The 20,120-nt window shown below is 35.8% G+C and overlaps 2 protein-coding genes across 4 annotated transcripts in view; one reads left to right on the top strand and one right to left on the bottom strand.

The window, feature by feature from the left end:
- LOC127423904 (cAMP-specific 3',5'-cyclic phosphodiesterase 4D-like) overlaps window positions 1-9,411 on the top strand; it is a 114,532-nt gene extending 105,121 nt beyond the window's left edge. For 2 of the 3 annotated variants that reach the window (XM_051668578.1, XM_051668579.1), the window contains exons 7-15: window positions 1,097-1,190; window positions 2,062-2,237; window positions 2,452-2,550; window positions 2,696-2,860; window positions 3,060-3,159; window positions 6,375-6,529; window positions 6,781-6,903; window positions 7,239-7,421; window positions 7,926-9,411. In XM_051668578.1, the coding sequence (XP_051524538.1) occupies window positions 1,097-1,190; window positions 2,062-2,237; window positions 2,452-2,550; window positions 2,696-2,860; window positions 3,060-3,159; window positions 6,375-6,529; window positions 6,781-6,903; window positions 7,239-7,421; window positions 7,926-8,381 (1,551 nt within the window). In that variant the 3' untranslated portion in view covers window positions 8,382-9,411. The remainder of the gene's footprint in view (window positions 1-1,096; window positions 1,191-2,061; window positions 2,238-2,451; window positions 2,551-2,695; window positions 2,861-3,059; window positions 3,160-6,374; window positions 6,530-6,780; window positions 6,904-7,238; window positions 7,422-7,925) is intronic. The other variant, XM_051668581.1, reaches the window with a different exon arrangement.
- A 1,657-nt stretch (window positions 9,412-11,068) lies between these two features.
- On the bottom strand, window positions 11,069-19,396 carry LOC127423911 (ras-related protein Rab-3C-like). The gene is made up of 5 exons (XM_051668591.1): window positions 19,241-19,396; window positions 17,385-17,606; window positions 14,582-14,700; window positions 12,660-12,784; window positions 11,069-12,450 (listed from the first exon to the last, which is right to left on the bottom strand). Exons 1-5 carry the CDS (start codon window positions 19,256-19,258, stop codon window positions 12,260-12,262), a joined length of 675 nt encoding a protein of 224 aa, XP_051524551.1. The 5' UTR covers window positions 19,259-19,396; the 3' UTR covers window positions 11,069-12,259.
- Window positions 19,397-20,120: the final 724 nt, after the last annotated feature.

Below are 20,120 nucleotides of genomic sequence, written 5' to 3'. Positions count from 1 at the left end.
TGGTTTAGCAGAAAATCCTGATATTATTATTGCAGGTCAAAAATATGGAGATTTTTGACCTTCTGCGTTGAGCAGTTTGCATTCGTTTTCCCTATCAGCCAGAGTTTTGTAAGCTCATCTGCTATCTAAACTTGTTCAAAATGCCTGAGGCAAATTATTTGCTGTCAGTGTCTTGGGGATACATAAAGGTGAGTTAATCAATCACGGACGCCTGTATTGTTATATTGGAATGTGGTTGGATAGGCTGCTGTTGTGCATGGTGTTTATAATGGTATTCATGTTACACATTTAAGAAATGGATGGTGACCGACACAGCAGAGCAAAGCAGAGATTTGCGTTCAAATGTTAAATATATAGCATTTTAGCATAATATATCTTTTTTAAATATAATTATATTGGATATCCTCTGCATTTATAGTACTGATTACAGAGATGTGGAGGTATGCCCCATTTTCATTAGCCCAACCACAATTGCAATTGTTATTCTGATAAGAGACCTCAATTTAAAAGCACAGAATATTTCACATGTTCCAGTTGTTTGTGCACACATTAGCAAGTTTATTTTCAACCATCTGCAGTTTGTGCTTGCAAATCTTGTTAGAAAGGGGAAAGAAAGCACCTTGTTATGTGTCCTCTGTTTGGTGTGACCCAGCGGGTCATTTTGACCTGACATTCTTAACTGTGTGAGAGGATTCATATGTTTTGGGTTGTCTGGAATATTCAGCCTTGAAATAGCAGCATATCTGCAGACTGATAGTGACACAGCAGACAAGGGGAAAATCTATTAAATGATTAAAAAAAACAAAAAACAGAAGTGGTGTAAAATGGTGTCGTGAATTTCAGTGGAGGTTTTTTGAACAATTGCATAAAAATATCACACGACACCCCCACACAAAATATTTTCACTTTGAATAGGATCTATTTCCTGTCTAATTTTTGTCCGGAGTTAGAGGTTATTTGCAGTGGATACTAAAAATTAACAGTCTAATAATGGTTGAATAATGAGCTAGGCCTTTTCTTTCACATAAAATAGGTCTAAATGTCACCAAAATGTTTTTAAATCCTCATTGTTGTTTATCTTATTTTCTCCCCACAGTTCAAAAGGATGTTGAACAGAGAATTAACTCACCTCTCAGAGATGAGCCGATCTGGTAATCAGGTGTCCGAGTTCATCTCCAGTACATTCTTAGGTGAGTGATCCCCAAAAGCATAATATAAAAATCGTAAAATGAGGATGTTTACACAGATTAGGGTGGGGTTTTGATGTCAGATTTACAAGCTCTCAGTTTGATTAGATTTGATTTGATTCTTAATCATTTGGATGTACTTCAATTACAAGATGCATTTTGCTTACATACTGTAAATAATGAATAATGAAATTATCTCACAGTTAATACTGTACATTACAGGGGAACCTTGGAAAATATTTTTATTATTTTAAAGATTAACAACTGGGCTCAAAATATGCTGTTCAATTGCTATTTTTTTAACAGTTATAATAATAAACACAACCAAAACTTGAGTAAACTAATCAAAAAATGATTTAAAAAAATATTGATCTTGGGATTTTAAGAATCAATATCGGAATCATTCAAATGAAGATTGCGATTAATTGGAAAATTGTTAAATAAATGTTTTTACTCAGCCCTAACTATCATATATATAAACATATACAAACAAAGAGGTAATGCTAGTCAATAATAATATGTCAGAACATGCTTTGTATTTCTAATGAAAAATGGAATAAACTAGAAAACCTTCTCAGCTTGGGGAGGCTGCAAAATCCATTCCAATCAGAAATTTTTGGGGTAACAAAATAAATAAATAAATAAATAAACTGGACAAATGAAGTGCTGATTAAAAGTAAAAAGCTGCCCAATAGCAGCTCAATGACTGTGTAGCTGAATGATCATGCCACAATGAAATCATTACATGACCGTAGCCCACGATTGATTTAGAAAACTACAAATCAGTAGCCGAAATGGCTCATGCTGTGCTTTTACTCATGCGGACGAATCTGATTTCTGGAACCTTCTCTGGACTCTTCATGTGTTTCTATAGACAAGCAACATGAGGTGGAAATGCCATCGCCCCAGTCCCAGAAAGACAAGGAGAAGAAGAAAAGGCCGATGTCCCAGATCAGTGGTGTAAAAAAGCTAACGCACAGTTCCAGCCTCACCAACTCCAACATCGCCCGGTTTGGAGTTAAAACGGAAACAGAGGACGAGCTGGCCAAGGTGTGTTTCTGTTGCCATATTAATATTAAAGCTTCCAAAGCTGGAGTGTGTACATTTTTTTTTTTTTATTAAAAAAGGTTCTGCCCCAGCTTAATATGCAGAGACAGCTATAAGTAAGCCATTTGAAAAATCCTAATGCGCACACACACACACACACACACAAACATTTTTAAAGGAAGTCTAACAATATGTGTGACATATCATGCCATTTCAGGAGCTTGAAGATGTAAATAAATGGGGCCTTAATGTCTTCAAAGTTTCTGAATTCTCCGGGAACAGACCGTTAACGGTTATGATGTACACAATCTTTCAGGTACTTTTCTCTACAAATATTTCTTTCCTGTTTGACAGTCTCTCATAAGTTTCTTATTTACTTTAATGTCTTTTTATAAAGCTACATTAGTCCTCAGGGAGGTAGTTAACAAGGATGTACTGTGTGTGTTTTCTTTCCCCGGTAGGAGAGAGACTTGTTAAAGACGTTTAAAATTCCCCTCGATACCTTTATCACCTATCTGATGACTTTAGAGGACCATTACCATGCTGACGTTGCCTATCACAACAATATCCATGCTGCTGATGTCACACAGTCTACTCATGTTCTGCTATCAACCCCTGCCCTTGAGGTACGATATTGTCCCAGTATGCAATGCTGTTAGTAGGTGGCTTCAGCTTAGTCACGTTTATTGCATTATTGGGTACTGTTGGTTTTGGCTGTTAAGCTAGATGGATCACATAGAAAGTAAAAAAAAAAATCAAATCTTTGAAAGGGTAATGATGTGAGTTTTTAAATATCTGTCTGTTTGTTCTCTTTATTATTTTTAGGCTGTGTTTACAGACCTTGAAATTCTTGCTGCCATATTTGCCAGTGCGATACATGATGTTGATCATCCTGGCGTCTCCAACCAGTTCCTCATTAACACCAGTAAGTCGATGGCAGTCATGTCATGTAGCATAAGAACATGGTAAAGAATCTACTTAATTATTTGATATTTAAGCAGAGTGTACTATTATTTAAATATTATTATTTATAGTCTTATTTACATTTAGTTTTTATTTCGATATATTTATTTACAGAATATAATCATCATTATTTAAATATTATTTATTTAAAATTAAAATAGATTTAAAGGCCATTTTCTACACTTTTGTAGCATTATATTTTTCCCTGAAGTCCACTTAAAATTTTAGTCAAATGTTTGCACCAGCCTATAACAGCCTATGCTTTACATGACTATCACTTTTATAATTATTTTATAATTAAACAGGTCTTATATATATATATATATATATATATATATATATATATATATATATATATATATATATATATATATATATATATATATATATATATATATATATATGAATGTGTGTGTATGTATGTATGTATGTATGTATGTATGTATGTATATATATATATATATATATATATATATATATAGATATGTATGCATATGTATGTGTGTGTGTGTGTGTGTGTATATATATGTATATATAAATGTTTATATATATATATATATATATATATATATATATATATATATATATATACACTGATCAGCCACAACATTAAAACCACCTGCCTAATATTGTGTAGGTCCCCCTCAAGCCGCCAAAACAGCACCAACCTGCATCTCACAATAGCATTCTGAGATGCTATTCTTCACACCACAATTGTACAGAGCGGTTATCTGAGTTACCGTAGACTTTGTCAGTTTGAAACAGTTGACCTCTCTCATCAACAAGGCATTTCCGTCCACAGAACTGCCACTCACTGGATGTTTTTTGTTTTTGGCACCATTCTGAGTAATTCTAGAGACTGTTGTGTGTGAAAATCCCAGGAGATCAGCAGTTACAGAAATACTCAAACCAGCCCATCTGCACCCATTGAGATCACATTTTTTTCCCCATTCTGATGGTTGATGTGAACATTAACTGAAGCTCCTGACCCGTATCTGCATGATTTTATGCACTGCACTGCTGCCACACGTTTGGCTGATTAGATAATCGCATGGTAGGCAGGTGGTTTTAATGTTGTGGCTGATCGGTGTACATATATATATATATATATATAAATATATATATATTATATATGTATATATACAGTATATGTTATATGTAATAATATGTGTATTTAAATATATTTATTATTTAACTACTGATATTTATTTTCTAATATTTAAATAGATTTAAAGGGACCATATGCTACACTTTTGTAGCATTTCATTTTACCCTGAAGTCCACTTTTAATGTTAGTTGAGGCGTCTTGCACCAAAACAGCTGTAAATATACAAATATTTTTTAATTAAACAGTCTTTTTTGCGACTATATATTTAAGACATATATGTAAATTACCTCTGTTGTGATTGGGTAACCTCCATGTATCGGTATAGTTCACACTTTCCTTCATCAAGATGAATTAAATAGCTGATCACTGATTACATTTACTTTTAGTTATTTAGCAGATTGTATTGTGTTGATATTTAAATGTACACAGTCTTAATTTAATGTGCTCAGGGTTGTGACGTCTTAATCACAACAGTTTCTGAATGTCCTGTTTGTGCACCTTAGTTGCCATAAAATAGGAGAGAACTTTGCAATGTGAAAGTTAGATTATGTTTACATAGTACATCAAACTCATTTATTTCAAAAGAGCAAGAAAAATCCTGTTTTTCTGATAATGGTTTTAAATATCTTTTAGATAGGCTCTTCCTATAATCTATCTGCCTACTTATCTGCTACTTTGTAATGCCCGGTGTTTTTCATGCCTGTCAAAGCCACTTTTAGCTCAAGCATGTTGTTTAAAGTCACGCACTAGTTCACAGAAGAATCAATGTACGTTAAAGCTGGCATCACGTGCATCAGCAGTCAATCGGATGACTTTCACATGCTATCGATGCATGTGCCAGGAGGGAAACGTGTCTGTTATTCACAATCAAAGCTCACGTGTCCTGCCCACACAGCTGGTCAATCTTCTCAATAAGTAATGGTTGGGGGACCAGTGATGCTTGTCACAAGCTCCGCAGGAGTTTGAAGACAAGAGTTGTAGGTTAATGACATGACACCTTCAAGCTTGAATAATTATAATAATTATATTTATTTATCACACATTATACATTTGCACATATACAGTGAAATTCTTTTTTTTTCACATATCCCAGCTAAGCTGGGGTCAGAGTGCAGGGTCAGCCATGATACGGCGCCCCTGGAGCACATAGGGTCAAGGGCCTTGCTCAAGGGCCCAAGAGTGGCATCTTGGCAGTGTTGGGGCTTGAACCCCTGACCTTCTGATCAGTAACCCAGAGCCTTAACTGCTGAGCCACCACTGCCCCAAAAAAAACATTTATTTATCACACATATACAGTGAAATTCTTTTTTTCACATATCCCAGCTAAGCTGGGGTCAGAGTGCAGGGTCAGCCATGAAACAGTGCCCCTGGAGCAGATAGGGTCAAGGGCCTTGCTCAAGGGCCCAAGAGTGGCATCTTGGCGGTGCTGGGGCTTGAACCTCCGACCTTTTGATCAGTAACCCAGAGCCTTAACCGCTGAGCCACCACTGCCATTATATACTCACACTCATGTCTTTTCAAACCCATATGCTGTTATTTTTTTTCTGTGGAATACAAAAGGAAAGTTTTTGAAGAATGTTCATGTATATAGTTTCCATACAAAGACCACATATGTCAACCTCCAGAAAGGAATCTTCACACCATAAAATTATTACCAAAAAAGTATTCCAGGTCTTCTGAAGCCTTATGATAGCTTTTTGTGAATAACAGATCGAAATTTAGGTTGTTCAGGGAATACTTGCCCTCCATTGCAGCTCTCAAATCTCATTCTTCATTTCGAAAAGTCAAACTTGCATGTCCCATTCATCTGTGGCTCATGCAAGAATAAATGGTGTACAGTTGTGCTTAGACAGGTGATGTATGCAGTCAAAGTGCTTATAAGGGTCACATGAGTTAGCGTCATTTCCCAATCCTATTCCCCCAGTCCATCTCCATCATTTCCTGTTTTTAGTATTTCTAAAGAATTAGAAATACTAGAGATGATGAAAAAAAGAACAAGCAGGGAATGTTATTAGAACATAAATAATTGTACTTCCTCTTTATTTCGCTCTCTCTTTATCTATTCTCAGACTCTGAGCTGGCCCTCATGTATAATGATTCATCTGTGTTGGAGAATCATCACCTGGCTGTAGGTTTTAAACTGCTGCAGGAGGAGAACTGTGACATCTTCCAGAACCTGAACAAGAAACAGCGGCAGTCACTCCGGAAGATGGTCATTGACATTGTGAGTCATGATATTGAATGTGTCATGGATCAGCCTATTATTTATCACAATGGACTTTTGTCCAGTACGCTGTTCTTCTTTACAAATGTTTTGTTGTGACTTATTTGCACTTAATTTTTAGACTTATTTTTGGATAAAACTGATACGAAACTAAACTTTTCACCTTCAACAGAGGTGAACATACAGGCAAAAAAATTACCTTTCTTCTCTCCAGCTAAAGTTGAATGATGACAGCCAATCTTTCTTCACAGGTTCTGGCCACAGATATGTCTAAACATATGAATCTGTTGGCGGATCTGAAAACCATGGTGGAGACCAAAAAAGTGACCAGTTCAGGTGTACTACTACTAGACAACTACTCAGACCGGATACAGGTTCGTTCTCAATACTGATATTCAGAGGCTGTATTACAAAAACGTACTATTTAAAGTCTTCATGTGGCAACATCCAAACTGGTTTTATACAAGTCAGAAATATTATTTAACATGTCAGAATCAACCAGAATACATTAGTTTACACCAGCAAAATTCAGTTTTGTTGGTGTAAGATCTAACCAATCCAATGTTCTAAACTAAAATCGGCATGGTTATTAAACCAAGACAAGATATAGAACATGAATATGAAAATAGAAACATGGATATGCAAATGATTGTTCTGTAAATGTGAGTATGAATGGGCTTCTGACTGATTTTGGTTATTTGTATCTCAGGTCTTGCAAAATATGGTGCACTGTGCTGACCTAAGTAACCCCACCAAGCCGCTGCAGCTGTACAGGCAGTGGACGGACCGCATCATGGAAGAGTTCTTTAGCCAGGGCGACAGAGAGAGGGAGCGTGGCATGGAGATCAGCCCCATGTGTGACAAGCACAATGCATCTGTTGAGAAGTCCCAGGTAAGGGTGCTAAAGATGGATGGATCTGTGAATTCAAGGGGAACTGAAAGTAATATAAATATATATTTATATTTCTTTCAGTTCCCCTTGAATGTGGTAGTAGATTTACATTTAAAAATGGCCGTTTCGTTTTGACGCACCCACATCCAGTTCTATCCAAATACAGATACAAATAATTTTGCGATAGAAACAGATAATGGCTTCGCTGCACACCCCTAGACTGTATATATTTGGGATACCTAGTGTAAAACAATTTTTCTTCATATTTTGGACAATATTTGTCAATCATTTTAGAAATCCTTTTAAATGCCACAGCAAAGATGCCTAGAAAAGGTCTAAGGAAGTAAATGTAAAATCACATAAATAATGTCTATAGATTCTAACAAGTCCTTCTAAGAAACTGTTACCAATATATATGTTGTCTTCTATGAATATGCAGTGTGCAAGATCATAGTATGAAAACCCATCTTCCAGAAATCTAAAAAAATCACTCTTGCTCTTAAGGTGGGCTTCATTGATTACATCGTGCACCCACTGTGGGAGACGTGGGCTGACCTCGTGCACCCAGACGCCCAGGACATCCTGGACACGCTGGAGGATAACAGGGAGTGGTATCAGAGCACCATTCCCCAGAGCCCCTCTCCAGCGCTGGACACCAGCAGCGAGGGCCGCCGCACTGCCGGTCAGGAGAAATTCCAATTTGAACTGACTCTAGAGGAGGATGGAGAATCAGACACAGAGAAGGACAGCGGTAGCCCTCCTGACGATGAGGAGGAGGAGGAGGAGGAGGAAAACAGTTGCAGTGACTCTAAAACCCTTTGCACACAGGACTCCGAATGTACAGAAATCCCCCTGGATGAACAGGTGGGGGATGGACAGGAAGAGGAGGAACAGGAAGAAGAAAGGGAAATATCAGAACCCTGTGTTTTAGAGGAGGAGGAGGACACTGACAACACATAACACAGTATGACACTGCACCTGAACTTTTTATATTAGAGATGAGAAACACTTATTTATGGTCAAGATATTCAAGTTTTTTTTATTTTGTCTATTTTGCATACTTCATTGTTCAGAAGTGCTTTTAAATGTTCACCTTTTAATCTGTTTTTATTTTTCATTTCTCACTATTTGTTTCCCTGTTTTTCAACCATTTTTGCACTCAGGAATAGCTTTTCCACTCCCATCTGTTACTCGTACAAACAACACAAATGTTCGGTTGAATTGTCTTTTATACCTGATTTGTGAGATAGGTTTTTTTTTGTTTTGTTTTTTTGACTGAAGCAGTATTTTAAAAACATTTAACTAAAAAGCAGTTGTTTTTTCACTGTTTTTTCACCAACCTGACACTGTTCCAGTTTATCTTAAGGAATGTGGTAATTCAAAGCATTACAGCCGACAAACATTTTGGTAGAGATTATACATGCTTTGAACTTCATGTCTTCCTTGATGCCTTGAATGTGTTATTTACCTGGTTTTAGTTGTCTGTTGGGTCTGTGTATCAAGAATTATTTAAAGTGAATGGACATGGTACCATAGTGAAAAGAAAAGACTTGTGAGACTATTAACATACTGAAAATACACAATTTGACATTACCATTTTTTTAAAAGACCATATTTGCAGTAAATATGCAAAGGTAGTAATTTGTATTTTTTTTTAAAACCACTATTTGTTAAGCCCACTTTTGAAATAACTAATTTAAAAATCAATACTGATTTAAAAAAGAATCAGTATTTTTCTGAGTTCTGCTTTTGATGCAGTTCTTTAAACCTGTCACCTCAACAAATTTTAATTTTAAACTTGTATTTTATTCCCCTAAGAAAAAAAGATCATGAGTTTGTTCTGAAAACAGCTTGAATCAGCCTTAAATATTTTTATTACCTACCAAAAATGTTCAAAACTATACTTGCATAAGAGTAAAACGAAACCTGGGAAACACTTCATATTTAATAATAATAATAGAACTAATAGTATCAAATAATATTATATATATATATATATATATATATATATATATATATATATATATATATATATATATATGTATATATATATATATATATATATATAGAATTATAATTACACTTTTTTAGAATTATTATTATTATTAGTAGTAGTAGTATTGCTGTTTTCCCCCCAGGGATTCTTATTCTATTTGTCTTGCTCAGTTCTTTCCCAGAATTCACTTGTTTCACAGCTGTTTTGGTGCCAAATGTTCCTGACCAGTAAACAGAAAACAACTGACATCAGCGATAGAGCATTTTCCTCCATGTACCTCTTTCTGTCTTCACATGATCACAGGACAATCAGCTTCAGTGCAAAGCCTCATTCTGAGTGTGAACTTCAGTGCACTGTACTTTTTTGTTTCAGTTTTAATTTGAATTTTTATTGTATTTATTGTTTTGTTATGTTTGATCTTGCCAAGCATTTCCACTCATAATGATTTGATTGCTGCCAAGTGTCCTACTGTATAATTATCCTTTTTTTATTATTATTTTCATGCTAGCATTATTTATTAATGCTCTTTGATGTGCTTGTAGCATATTAAAGCATTTGAATCGAATTGTAGCATCAGCAATGTAGGCATTTGAATCCGTTTTCCGAAATCTATTTTAATTATACATATGCAGTAAATATACTTAATCAAATGTGCAAAATTTTGTATGATATTGAAGCCTTTTGAAACTGCCCCGATTTCATTGCTTTTTTTATTTACTTAATTTAAAACTCTTTCTGTTGCCAAGTTTTTAAATTTGGAAGGTCATGTTTTTTGTTGTTGATTTTTTTTATTGTCTCCATTCACTACAATGTTTCTTATTTCTCTCTGTTTACATACATGTATTTATTGTGCTGTACAGTACATATCGTCGCTCTTATCATCTTGTTGTAAATGATTATATCATCCCTTTTGGTGATGGTTGTTGTATTATGGAACTCTTACTGAGAGAATATTTGTTATTCTTAGTATATAATGAACCCACTGATATGTGTCTCTAGAGAGATTGCGTAGAGAAAGGGGGAAGCCAAATTATAGTCATTGTGTTTATTTTCCTTTCTTTCTTACTTTTTCAAAGAAAGTGGTTCCGTGGCCTGAGGGTTGTGCCTTATAGATAGCTCTTTACTTTTTATCCTCTGGCTGCACTAAAGAAACTACTGGCTGGAAATCGATCTAGATGTGTTCGTTGTGTTCCTCCTGTTTGTGTGGGACAAATGCTCCCAGGAAAAAAACAAACAAGACAAAACATTTTTTATAGACAAAAGCGTCAGACCTCATTGGACAGGGTAAAGCAGGTCACAGTGTGGTGGGTTTGGGTTTGTGACCAGCTGTAGAGAACCTCCATCATAGTGTGACTAAAACTTTCTAGAACATTTGTGTTTCATGCAATATGAAAGAAAACACAATTTTGTTTTGGGGATAACAGGGCATTTTCATTTCCAGATCAAGAGAGGAGTTATAGCATCTTCACAAAAACCAAAACATGATGTTTGGACTTATTTTGACACATATACTGTAGAATTGCCCTGAATGGATTAAATCAGTTTGTCCTTCTCCTTTTTTTTTTTTTTTTTTTTTTTTTGTTAACTTTTTAAATCATGAGAGAAATACACAAACGGAATTTGAAGAAAGAAAAAAAAAGAGCGATATATATATATATATATATAATTTTATTTTTATTAATTTTTTTGGACAAATTGTCTGGAGGGTTTCACAAGACAGTGTAGTTGTTTATTGGACTCTTTTGTTTATTGCAGTCTATTGGATAGAACTGTAGAAATCAAATTTACATACGAAAACTGGTAAAATCAAATAAATTTTTTTTATATATGCACCAAAATAAAAGCATGGGTTGACTCTAAAATGACGTCTCTTTCATCTGAAAATAACCTGCAGTCTCTCTTAGATAATAATCTAAGAGAGATTGTTTATGAATTTAAATGTGTATTTAATGTGCGGCCTATATGGCAGGTGTCTATGACTTTAAACGGACACATATTTGAATGGATGCAGCATCAGACAAAAGCAATAGTGTTCGGTTGCCAATGCCAGTGTAGAAATGTGTTATTCACAGTTAACCATGAATAATTTATTCATTGAGGAAAAGTGTCAGATAATAGGTGGGTTACCAAAATAAAATAAGTAGTATGTCGCTGGTCATGCGATCTCAACATGACAGCCCCTATAAGACAGTTCTGCTCCATGTAAAAATTAATAAATAATAATAAAAACAAACCTAAACTAAGTCAATAGAATAACAGTATGTTGGCTTTGTCAAGCCAACCAAATTAATTACCCAATCTGTCTGGATATGAAAGAGTGGATCTGGACCCCAGAACCATTTCAAGGCCACATTTATTGTATCTGTACTTTTCAGCTTTCGCAATCACACAAAATATATCCAACCAATTCATCAGCAAAATGCAAAAGTACAACACCCTCTAAATACACTTCACATAAGTTAGACAAGTGTATAGAATTTATAAATTTGCAGATATTCATAATTCCCCTGAGATACATGGGAATGATTGTGAAGCCTGCAAGGTTCAACTAATTCCTGCTTTGCTAAAATTACTAATACAAGGTAAAGGGAATATGGGTACACTATCAACCCCTGAAATAAGACCTGTATACTGGTATAATGGCATAGAGGAAAGACAAGGTCAGACACTCGTGTTTGGCACAATCTTGCTAGTTTGCTAAGTTGGTTGTCTTAATGCCAATAAAAATAGGAGTTAAAACCAGGCCAAAGATTTGGGGTTCAGTAACTTTTTTCTGTCTCAGTATACAGAAGCTTGGCAACAGCGCTCGAGCCACTAAAGCGAACAGCCTGAACAGTAAGCACTAGCAGCTACAGTCAGACAGTTGAGGAGGCGATGGGTTGTCTGTCAGTCTGGTAGTGGGCGTTCCCGTGGAAACAGCAGGGTCAGCGTCAAGAGTGTCGGACATCTTGTCGCAAATGATGTCCACCAAGCGTTCAAATGTCTGCTTGACGTTGATGTTGTCCTTTGCGCTTGTCTCAAAAAATTCAAAACCTTTTGGTAAAGAGAGATTTATGGTAAGCGACTGAAATATTCCTAATGTAATCATGATGAATCGTTCTTTGTCTGGCTACGCTCACACAGCAGCAGAATAGGGTTGTCAGTGGTTTTATAGAGTGCCTAATTCAGGTAAATTCACACCCAGTTCTGTTATAAATTACATAACCAAACTTAAATTTAGACAACAGAATATTTTCACTCACCCACTTGTTCTGCTAGTAGTCTTCCACTGTCCACAGACACTATCCTCTCCTCCTCCATGTCACATTTGTTTCCTGCGAGGATCACCTGAGCATTGTCCCAAGAGTATGTCTTAATCTGTGTCGCCCTGACACAAGACAAAAAAGACCACGGACATGCTTGTTGTCAGACAATGCCATTGATACATCTTCTAGTACAAAATGTGCCTGGTATATACCAAACCAGACAATTTGACTGTATCAATATGTCATCATGCCACACGGAATCAATGAGGAATTGGTGTCAATTCTAATCTGTTCTGGGGAAAAAAGATACTTCTTTAGTACCTGTTGCGACAGTGACTAAATGTCTGCTAAAGCAACATTCACTTTGAGTTCTCTAATCAGGGGTGTAATTGTACTTCATTACTATACTTAAGCACACTATCATTTTGGGAATGTGTACTTAAGTGCTACAATTTCAATTAGACCTTCAAAGTGCTCATTACATTTTGCAAGTCAACATGATTGAATTAGTTTTTTGTTTTTTTCCAATGAAATCCATTTAAAAAAATAAAATAATAATTGTTGGCCACAACTGTGGTCATTTGTTCTCATCAGTCCCACAATACAGTCTTTGCACTGAAACGATACATTTTAATAATAACCATGGCTGAAGATGGTTGTTAAACAGTCTATGAAAAACTGTACTCATATGTAAAACATCTATAAAATCAACTGCTGCTGAATTAACTGCATTAATTAGGCTAATTAATAGAAGCCTTACATTTCCAATTACATTTATTTTGATTCAGCTATTTTCTTGAATAACTTTAAGATCCTTTAAAAGTTTGTGCACCAATGCTAGAAATAAGAATAGTTTTTAGTTCAGCCTTAAATGAAAATTCTGTCATGATTTACTTACTCTCATGTTGTTTATGACTTTCTTCCATAAAACACAAAAGGTGATGTTTGACAGTATGTTAGTTTCAGTCACCATTCACCTTATTTATTTATTTATTTTTTACAATTAAATTGAATGGTGACTGAGGCTGTCATTCTTCCTAACATCTCCTCTCAGTAGTTCGCAAGTTAATGTAATCCTGCTATGAGGATAGTGTAAACGTGTTTGGCTCACTGTCCCTGGAGGAGGGCTCGAGGCTCGAGGCTCGAGACTTGACCTGAGCTCAAATACCCCCCCGGACTTGTTGAGTTATTAATGAATATATGGGAAGAATTGGGGTGACGGAGGGATGCTGGAGGAATCGTCACAGCATGGATGTAAGCAGCTGTTTATATATGCTTACTCTGGTGATGTGATTGGTCAGATTAAATGAACATGCTCCTCTCGAACTTTGTTATGAGCTCCATTTCAGTAGTTTGCAAGTTAATGTAATCCTGCCATGAGGATAGAGTAAACGTGTTTGGCTCGCTGTCCCTGGAGGAGGGCTCGAGGCTCGAAACTTGACCCGAGCTCGAATACCCCCCAAAAGATGCCAAGACCGGGCAGCGAGTCGCTAGTGTCGGAGCCTCTGAAAAGCAATGTGGGGTAGGAATATTGAGATGCTGAACAACAGTCACTACTACTATTGCTTCAGAAGAACTAAGCCACAGAAGTTTTAAGGGTTACTTTTGTGCTGCCTTAAAAAAATCTTAGTTTGTGTTCTGCAGAAGAAAGGAACTCATACATATCTGGGATGGCATTAGGGTGAGTAAATGATGAGCTAATTTTCATTTTAGGGTGAACTATCCCTTTAATTACAACTAAATGTGGAATTTTACTGTCCCTCAAGTAAGTTGGCTAGATACTTAAAATGTTGACAAAGTACACATTCTTGAACTTAAGTATAATTTCTCTGTATATTTTACACCCCTGCTTTAATTCACGTAAACAGCTTTGGAATGATAAAATACAGTACACTATGTAAACAGCATAAAGGTCTTACCAGTCCTGCACAGCAGCAAAAGACTCCTCGTTAGTGATGTCATACATTAGGATGAAGCCCATGGCCCCTCTGTAGTAGGCTGTGGTGATAGTCCTATACCTCTCCTGCCCTGCTGTGTCCTACAAATGCAATTAAGAAAACCAGGATGACACTGTGAGTGATTAACATCATAAATAGTATATTTTTTATTTATTATTTACTTATCTTATTATTCATTAAGGTTCATAGTCAGAGTCACCATTCACTTTCACTGTATGGGAAAAAGATGCCTAACAAAAAGATCAAAATATGACTAACTTATTTTTTTTGTTTTTGTTTATTTTATTTTTTTAAATCCTTTTTCTCCCCAATTTGGAATGCCCAATCCCCAATGCGCTCTAGGTCCTCGTGGTGGCGTAGTGACTCGCTTCAATCTGGGTGGCGGGAGACGAATCTCAGTTGCCTCCGCGTCTGAGACAGTTAATCCGCGCATCTTATCAAGTGGCTTGTTGAGGCTCACGTTATTCTCTGCAGCATCCACGCACAACTCACCACGTGCCCCAACGAGAGCTAGAACCACATTATAGCGACCACAAGGAGGTTAACCCAACATGACTCTACCCACCCTAGCAACCGGGACAATTGGTTGCTTAGGAAGCCTGACTGGATTCACTCAGCATGCCCTGGATTTGAACTTGCAACTCCAGGGGTGGTAGTCAGCGTCTTTAATTGCTGAGCTACCCAGGCCCCCCTAACTTTCTTTCTGACATATTCTTTTGAGGTCCATGGAAGAAAATAAGTCAAAGGGTTTATATGACTGGGTATTGATACAGATGTCCCGATTCAATTCCGATTCACAAGCTCTCCAATTTCGATTCAATATCGATATCGAGTATATTTCAGTTTTAATGTCCATTTTGCTTACATACTGTGTAAAAGAAATTCTCTCCCAGCTAGTGCAGTTAATTATACAGGGGACCTTCTAACTAGGTACATTATGAAAATAATAATTTTACTAATGAAATTTTATTCATTTTTCATCATTTTGGTCACATTTTAGCTTTTTAAAAATGAACAAATCCATGTTATCCATCAATAAATATGATATTATATTGCATATATTATATTTTGTTACATGTTTATTGTTTACATGTATAATTTGAACTGTTTACAAGTATTTACATTGATTTGTTGAACACGTGCTAAAAACCAGTACTATCTCTTTAGGAAAACTGGCATTTCTCTAAAGAGCATCTGTAATTGAGTGCATATTACAGAGAGAGGACTCAAATGGCTTTATCTCATCCGGGCTTTGCATTTTTAAAGTGAAATGTTTCTTTTTTGTTGTTTTTGATCAACAACTAACTTTAAAGAACAGAAATGGTCCTAAAAGAGGCATTATTCAATGTCAAATGGGTGGCATGGATCTTATCTTTGGACACACAGAATGAGTCAAACCAAACTTTTACTCTAAACATGCAGTGAAAGGATCTTGCTGCTGAATACTTCCCCATTATACTAAACAATCACTGGTGAGTGAAATCTGAACATTTACCAGCCAGTGACTAATCATACACATTTTTAGTCAAATAGCGCAAAATTTGGTTGCAAATGTGAGCAATTTTCTCTCATTTTAGTAGAGGGTTGTGCAAAGAGTGAAAGATCAATCTTGGGATTTAAAGAGCCCATATTATGCTCATTTACAGGTTCATAATTTTATTTTGGGGGTCTACTACAATAGTTTTACATGCTTTAATGTTCAAAAAACACATTATTTTTCTCATACTGTACAACGCTCTGTTGCAGCTCCTGTCTCTTTAAGCCCCCCTTTCCGAAAAACCCAGTCTGCTTTGACTGGTCAGCTGGCCCAGTCTGTTGTGATTGGTCAATCGCTTAGAGCGTGTGTTGGAAATGCAAAAATGCCTTACCATAACTGAGTTTCAGCTCCTGGGCATTAGCCGGGCATTATGCAAATGTGTTACATAGTGACATAGCTATGTCACGGAAGTAATGGCTGGACTGCAAACCAGATGTTTCAGGCAGTTCAGGAGCAGTGTTGTCTGTGGGAGAGAGTAACTCCCTTTGGTGTGGATGTTGTGCTTTGTAAATTTGCAGACTTTTTACATGCACAAACAGCTATATTACACACTAATGGAAAGGTAAAATCCCAAAAAAGCATAATAGGGCCTCTTTTAGAATCAGTATTGAGATCATTCAAATGAAGATTGCGATGCATCGGAAAATCAATATTTTTAACCAGTTCTATATGGAACAAAATGAGGGTGATTGAATGATGACAGACTTTTAATTTTCTGCATTTCAAAATGCAGACTTCTCCATCTAAAGCTACAAAAAAAAATTCAGTAAGAGCAGTGGAAATCTGCCACATCTCTTTATTTAATTAGACTTAGCTCACTTCAAATTTCCAAGAAGTGACTGAGTTGCCTTAGTCTAGGACAAACAGATGGAGTCAGTATAACAAATGTGTGAAATGCATGAGCGCTCAAGTGAAGACTAGGGTCGTCACCTCTGAAAGTAGCAGCGTTTTCACCGAAAGACTAAAATAGAAAAGTGTGCCACAATCTGGAGAACAGATCAGTTTCTCTGATGCAAAGTTAAAAGGCCTAGATAAGCTGACAATGGCTGATGCACTCTTTCCATAAAGCCAGTGTTAATCATCACTCCAAGTGATGTTTACATTGCACAATTATACACCACTTCAGTGCTTTACCAAGCATGGATCATTGATACTGAGTTCAAGAAGAGGTCTGTGTTGTTTTTGAAACAGTGGTCATTTTGACATGTGAATGAGATGGAGACTTACCCAGATCTGAAGCTTTATCCTTTTGTCATTCTTATAGACAGTTTTGACCTTAAAGTCGATGCCCACCGTACTGACAAAGGCAGATGTAAAGGTATCATCAGCGTAGCGGAAGAGGAAAGATGTTTTTCCAACACTGCTGTTCCCGATTATCAACAGCTTGAACATGTAATCAAAGTTCTGATCAGAGTTCTCCTTCTGTTTGTTGTCTTGTGTAGCAGCCATCTATAAGAACACATAGAAATGTTGCAATGAATAGATAAAAGGTTTGCAACTCAACAAAATATAACTACAATATAATATAGAAGTAATAATATAATAATGGTTACCATGATCATTTTTGTTTATTTGTTTTTTTTTTGTAAGAGTGTTTTTTAAACCCAGCATTTTTAGGGTAATTGGTCATCCGAGGTGATAAAAATGAGAAATCTAATAAAAATAAATAAATAAATATTAAAAATAGTTGAAAAGATTGTTTTAATCATTTAAAACACATGCCTAATTCATAGAAATGTCATGTTTGTGTCAATGTTTGGTTCATACAATTTTGAAAAACATTTCTTGCATTTTCTACCAAAACATTATATATATATATATATATATATATATATTGTGACTTTGATAATGAAAAAAAAAATAAAAAATTTCAAACATATTTTTCATGTTAAAATGTTTTTTACAAATATCATGAATTTTTGAGTCACGAATATAAAGTTTTCTTAGTTGATCTGAACAAAATGTGCCTTTTTATAAAAATGTCAAAATAACTTAATACAAAGTAAATATTTTCCAGATAATATTTTAATTTTTTTTTTTTTTCGGCTCAAGTATAATGACAATATAAAAGCCAGTTATTTCATTTGGAAAAAAACATGTTGTCTTTATAATATCACAGTTACTATTTTTCTCATACAGTATAATAAATGCGTATTTATACATGAAAATTCATAGCTGCTTTAATATTTTTTAGAAAGGGGGTCCCTCACAAGGTGATCATCTTGTTTGGGTGTCATCAGCATAAAAAAGATTGAAAACCTGGGTTGCACCACCCGATTTTGTGGGCAATTTTTTTATTTTATTTTATTTTTATTTTTTTATATATATTTGTTATTTTTTAAAACAGTTATAATAATAATGAAAGATTGTTCCAAACTATTCCAACAAAAGTACTTATATTATTATTTTATAATTTTTTTTTTATTTTATTTTTTTTTTACTGTCTCCGGACTTGTGTAACTTCGGCAGTTCTAATTTTGTCTCTGCATATCACTCTGTGTAAGTCAGCACCGGGAGCTGTCCATATGGTTGTGTCTCAAATCCTAGTGAGCTACCAAAAACCTACACCTGCAAACTCGGCACGCACCGTCTAGGTAGGCAGCAGCTCACTAGCTTTAGAGACGCAGCCCATGTCTCTTTCCTGTCTGAGCGTTTTTAAAGGGGGCAATGTCTATGTCCAGCCAAGCTCAGGAAATTAAACACTTATCATAGGCTTCACATCTATCATAAGACGACTAGATTTCATTTGTACAAACAAGGAGACATTTGTGCTTTCAGTGAGAACATAACCAAAAGTAGGACTCCACATAGACAATTTTATTTCATATAAACAATTAGGAAGCAGTTCCTGTGAATAAATTCGCTTTTAGAGCTAATTGTTTTTCTCTTGACTGATGTTGTGTTTCATACATTTAACAAAGCATTTCATGGTCTCAGACTGCTTTCTGCCACATTATGATGCTTTGTAAAATTACATATCTCGTATTAAATTAAGCTTTTGCAGTGTGTGTAAACTGCCCAATTATGTTTTGCTCTCCATTTCGATCAAAAACATAATGAATAACGCCATTTATCTCACTTACCTTCCCGTATAACTCCATTGTTTCAGAAAACCAATGAAACCAATGCTATAAATGGAGACTGGTTCTGATTAAGTCTTAATAAATTATATTTGTCCCGTTTCGGAAAGGTGGAGTCGGGTGTTGGGATAAATGTTGGATGCAGTGATGCTCGCAATGGACGTCAGCAAACACTCGCACTCTCCACCCATTCATCCCACATCCGCCCAGAGTGTAACTGCTCGCTACTAACAGCAGGTGGCAGCGCTGTTCACCTCTCTCAGAACTCACACAAACGCAGGCTATCGGCTCCACCGTACTGCGTCCATAAATAAGATGTATGTCAAATATTATGAGATATTTTAATATGATAAATAATATGACACATGTTAAAAACAAAAAAACGCAAATATTAACAAATTTATTGAAAAAGTTTGGAAAATATAAACATCAACCTACTTATAGGTAATTACTAAGCAGGGCCGTAACCACAATATACATTGTGACAATTCCCCCCCGATAATCAGATATGGCCAGATTGTCTCCCCCAATAATTTATATCATTGTTGCTGTTCTGTTGCAGTTCATTATGCGCCGCTGTTTAATTGTCATTTAGTTGTTGCAGGAATAACATAATGGTTTAAAAAGTTACATAGTGCTCAGTAGTCTAACACCGCTCGTCAATGTCATTTGAGATAGCCAATCAAATCGATGAAAGTGGTACTCAAATTTAAGAAGCTGAGCAGGAACCTCATGGATTATTCCAGCGCCACCAGTGTTGCCAACTTAGCGACTTTGTCGCTAGATTTAGTGTCTTTTTGACCCCCTTCATGAGTAAAAGAGCCAATTAGCAACTAGCGTCAATTTTAGTGACTTTTGTAGTCTGCTTTAGCGACATTCTTCC

This window comes from Myxocyprinus asiaticus, chromosome 33, assembly GCF_019703515.2.
Source record: "Myxocyprinus asiaticus isolate MX2 ecotype Aquarium Trade chromosome 33, UBuf_Myxa_2, whole genome shotgun sequence".
NCBI lineage: Eukaryota > Metazoa > Chordata > Actinopteri > Cypriniformes > Catostomidae > Myxocyprinus > Myxocyprinus asiaticus.
The sequence above is the reverse complement of the archived record's forward strand: the minus strand, read 5'-3'. Positions and strand labels throughout refer to the sequence as shown.

Bases quoted from the DNA above. Each gene is read 5' to 3' on its own strand.
- LOC127423911 (XM_051668591.1), bottom strand. The intron at 14,701-17,384 runs GTAAGTCTCCAT...TTGCATTTGTAG, and splicing joins GGATAAAGCTTCAGATCTGG to GACACAGCAGGGCAGGAGAG. The intron at 12,451-12,659 runs GTGAGTGAAAAT...CTTTACCAAAAG, and splicing joins ACTACTAGCAGAACAAGTGG to GTTTTGAATTTTTTGAGACA.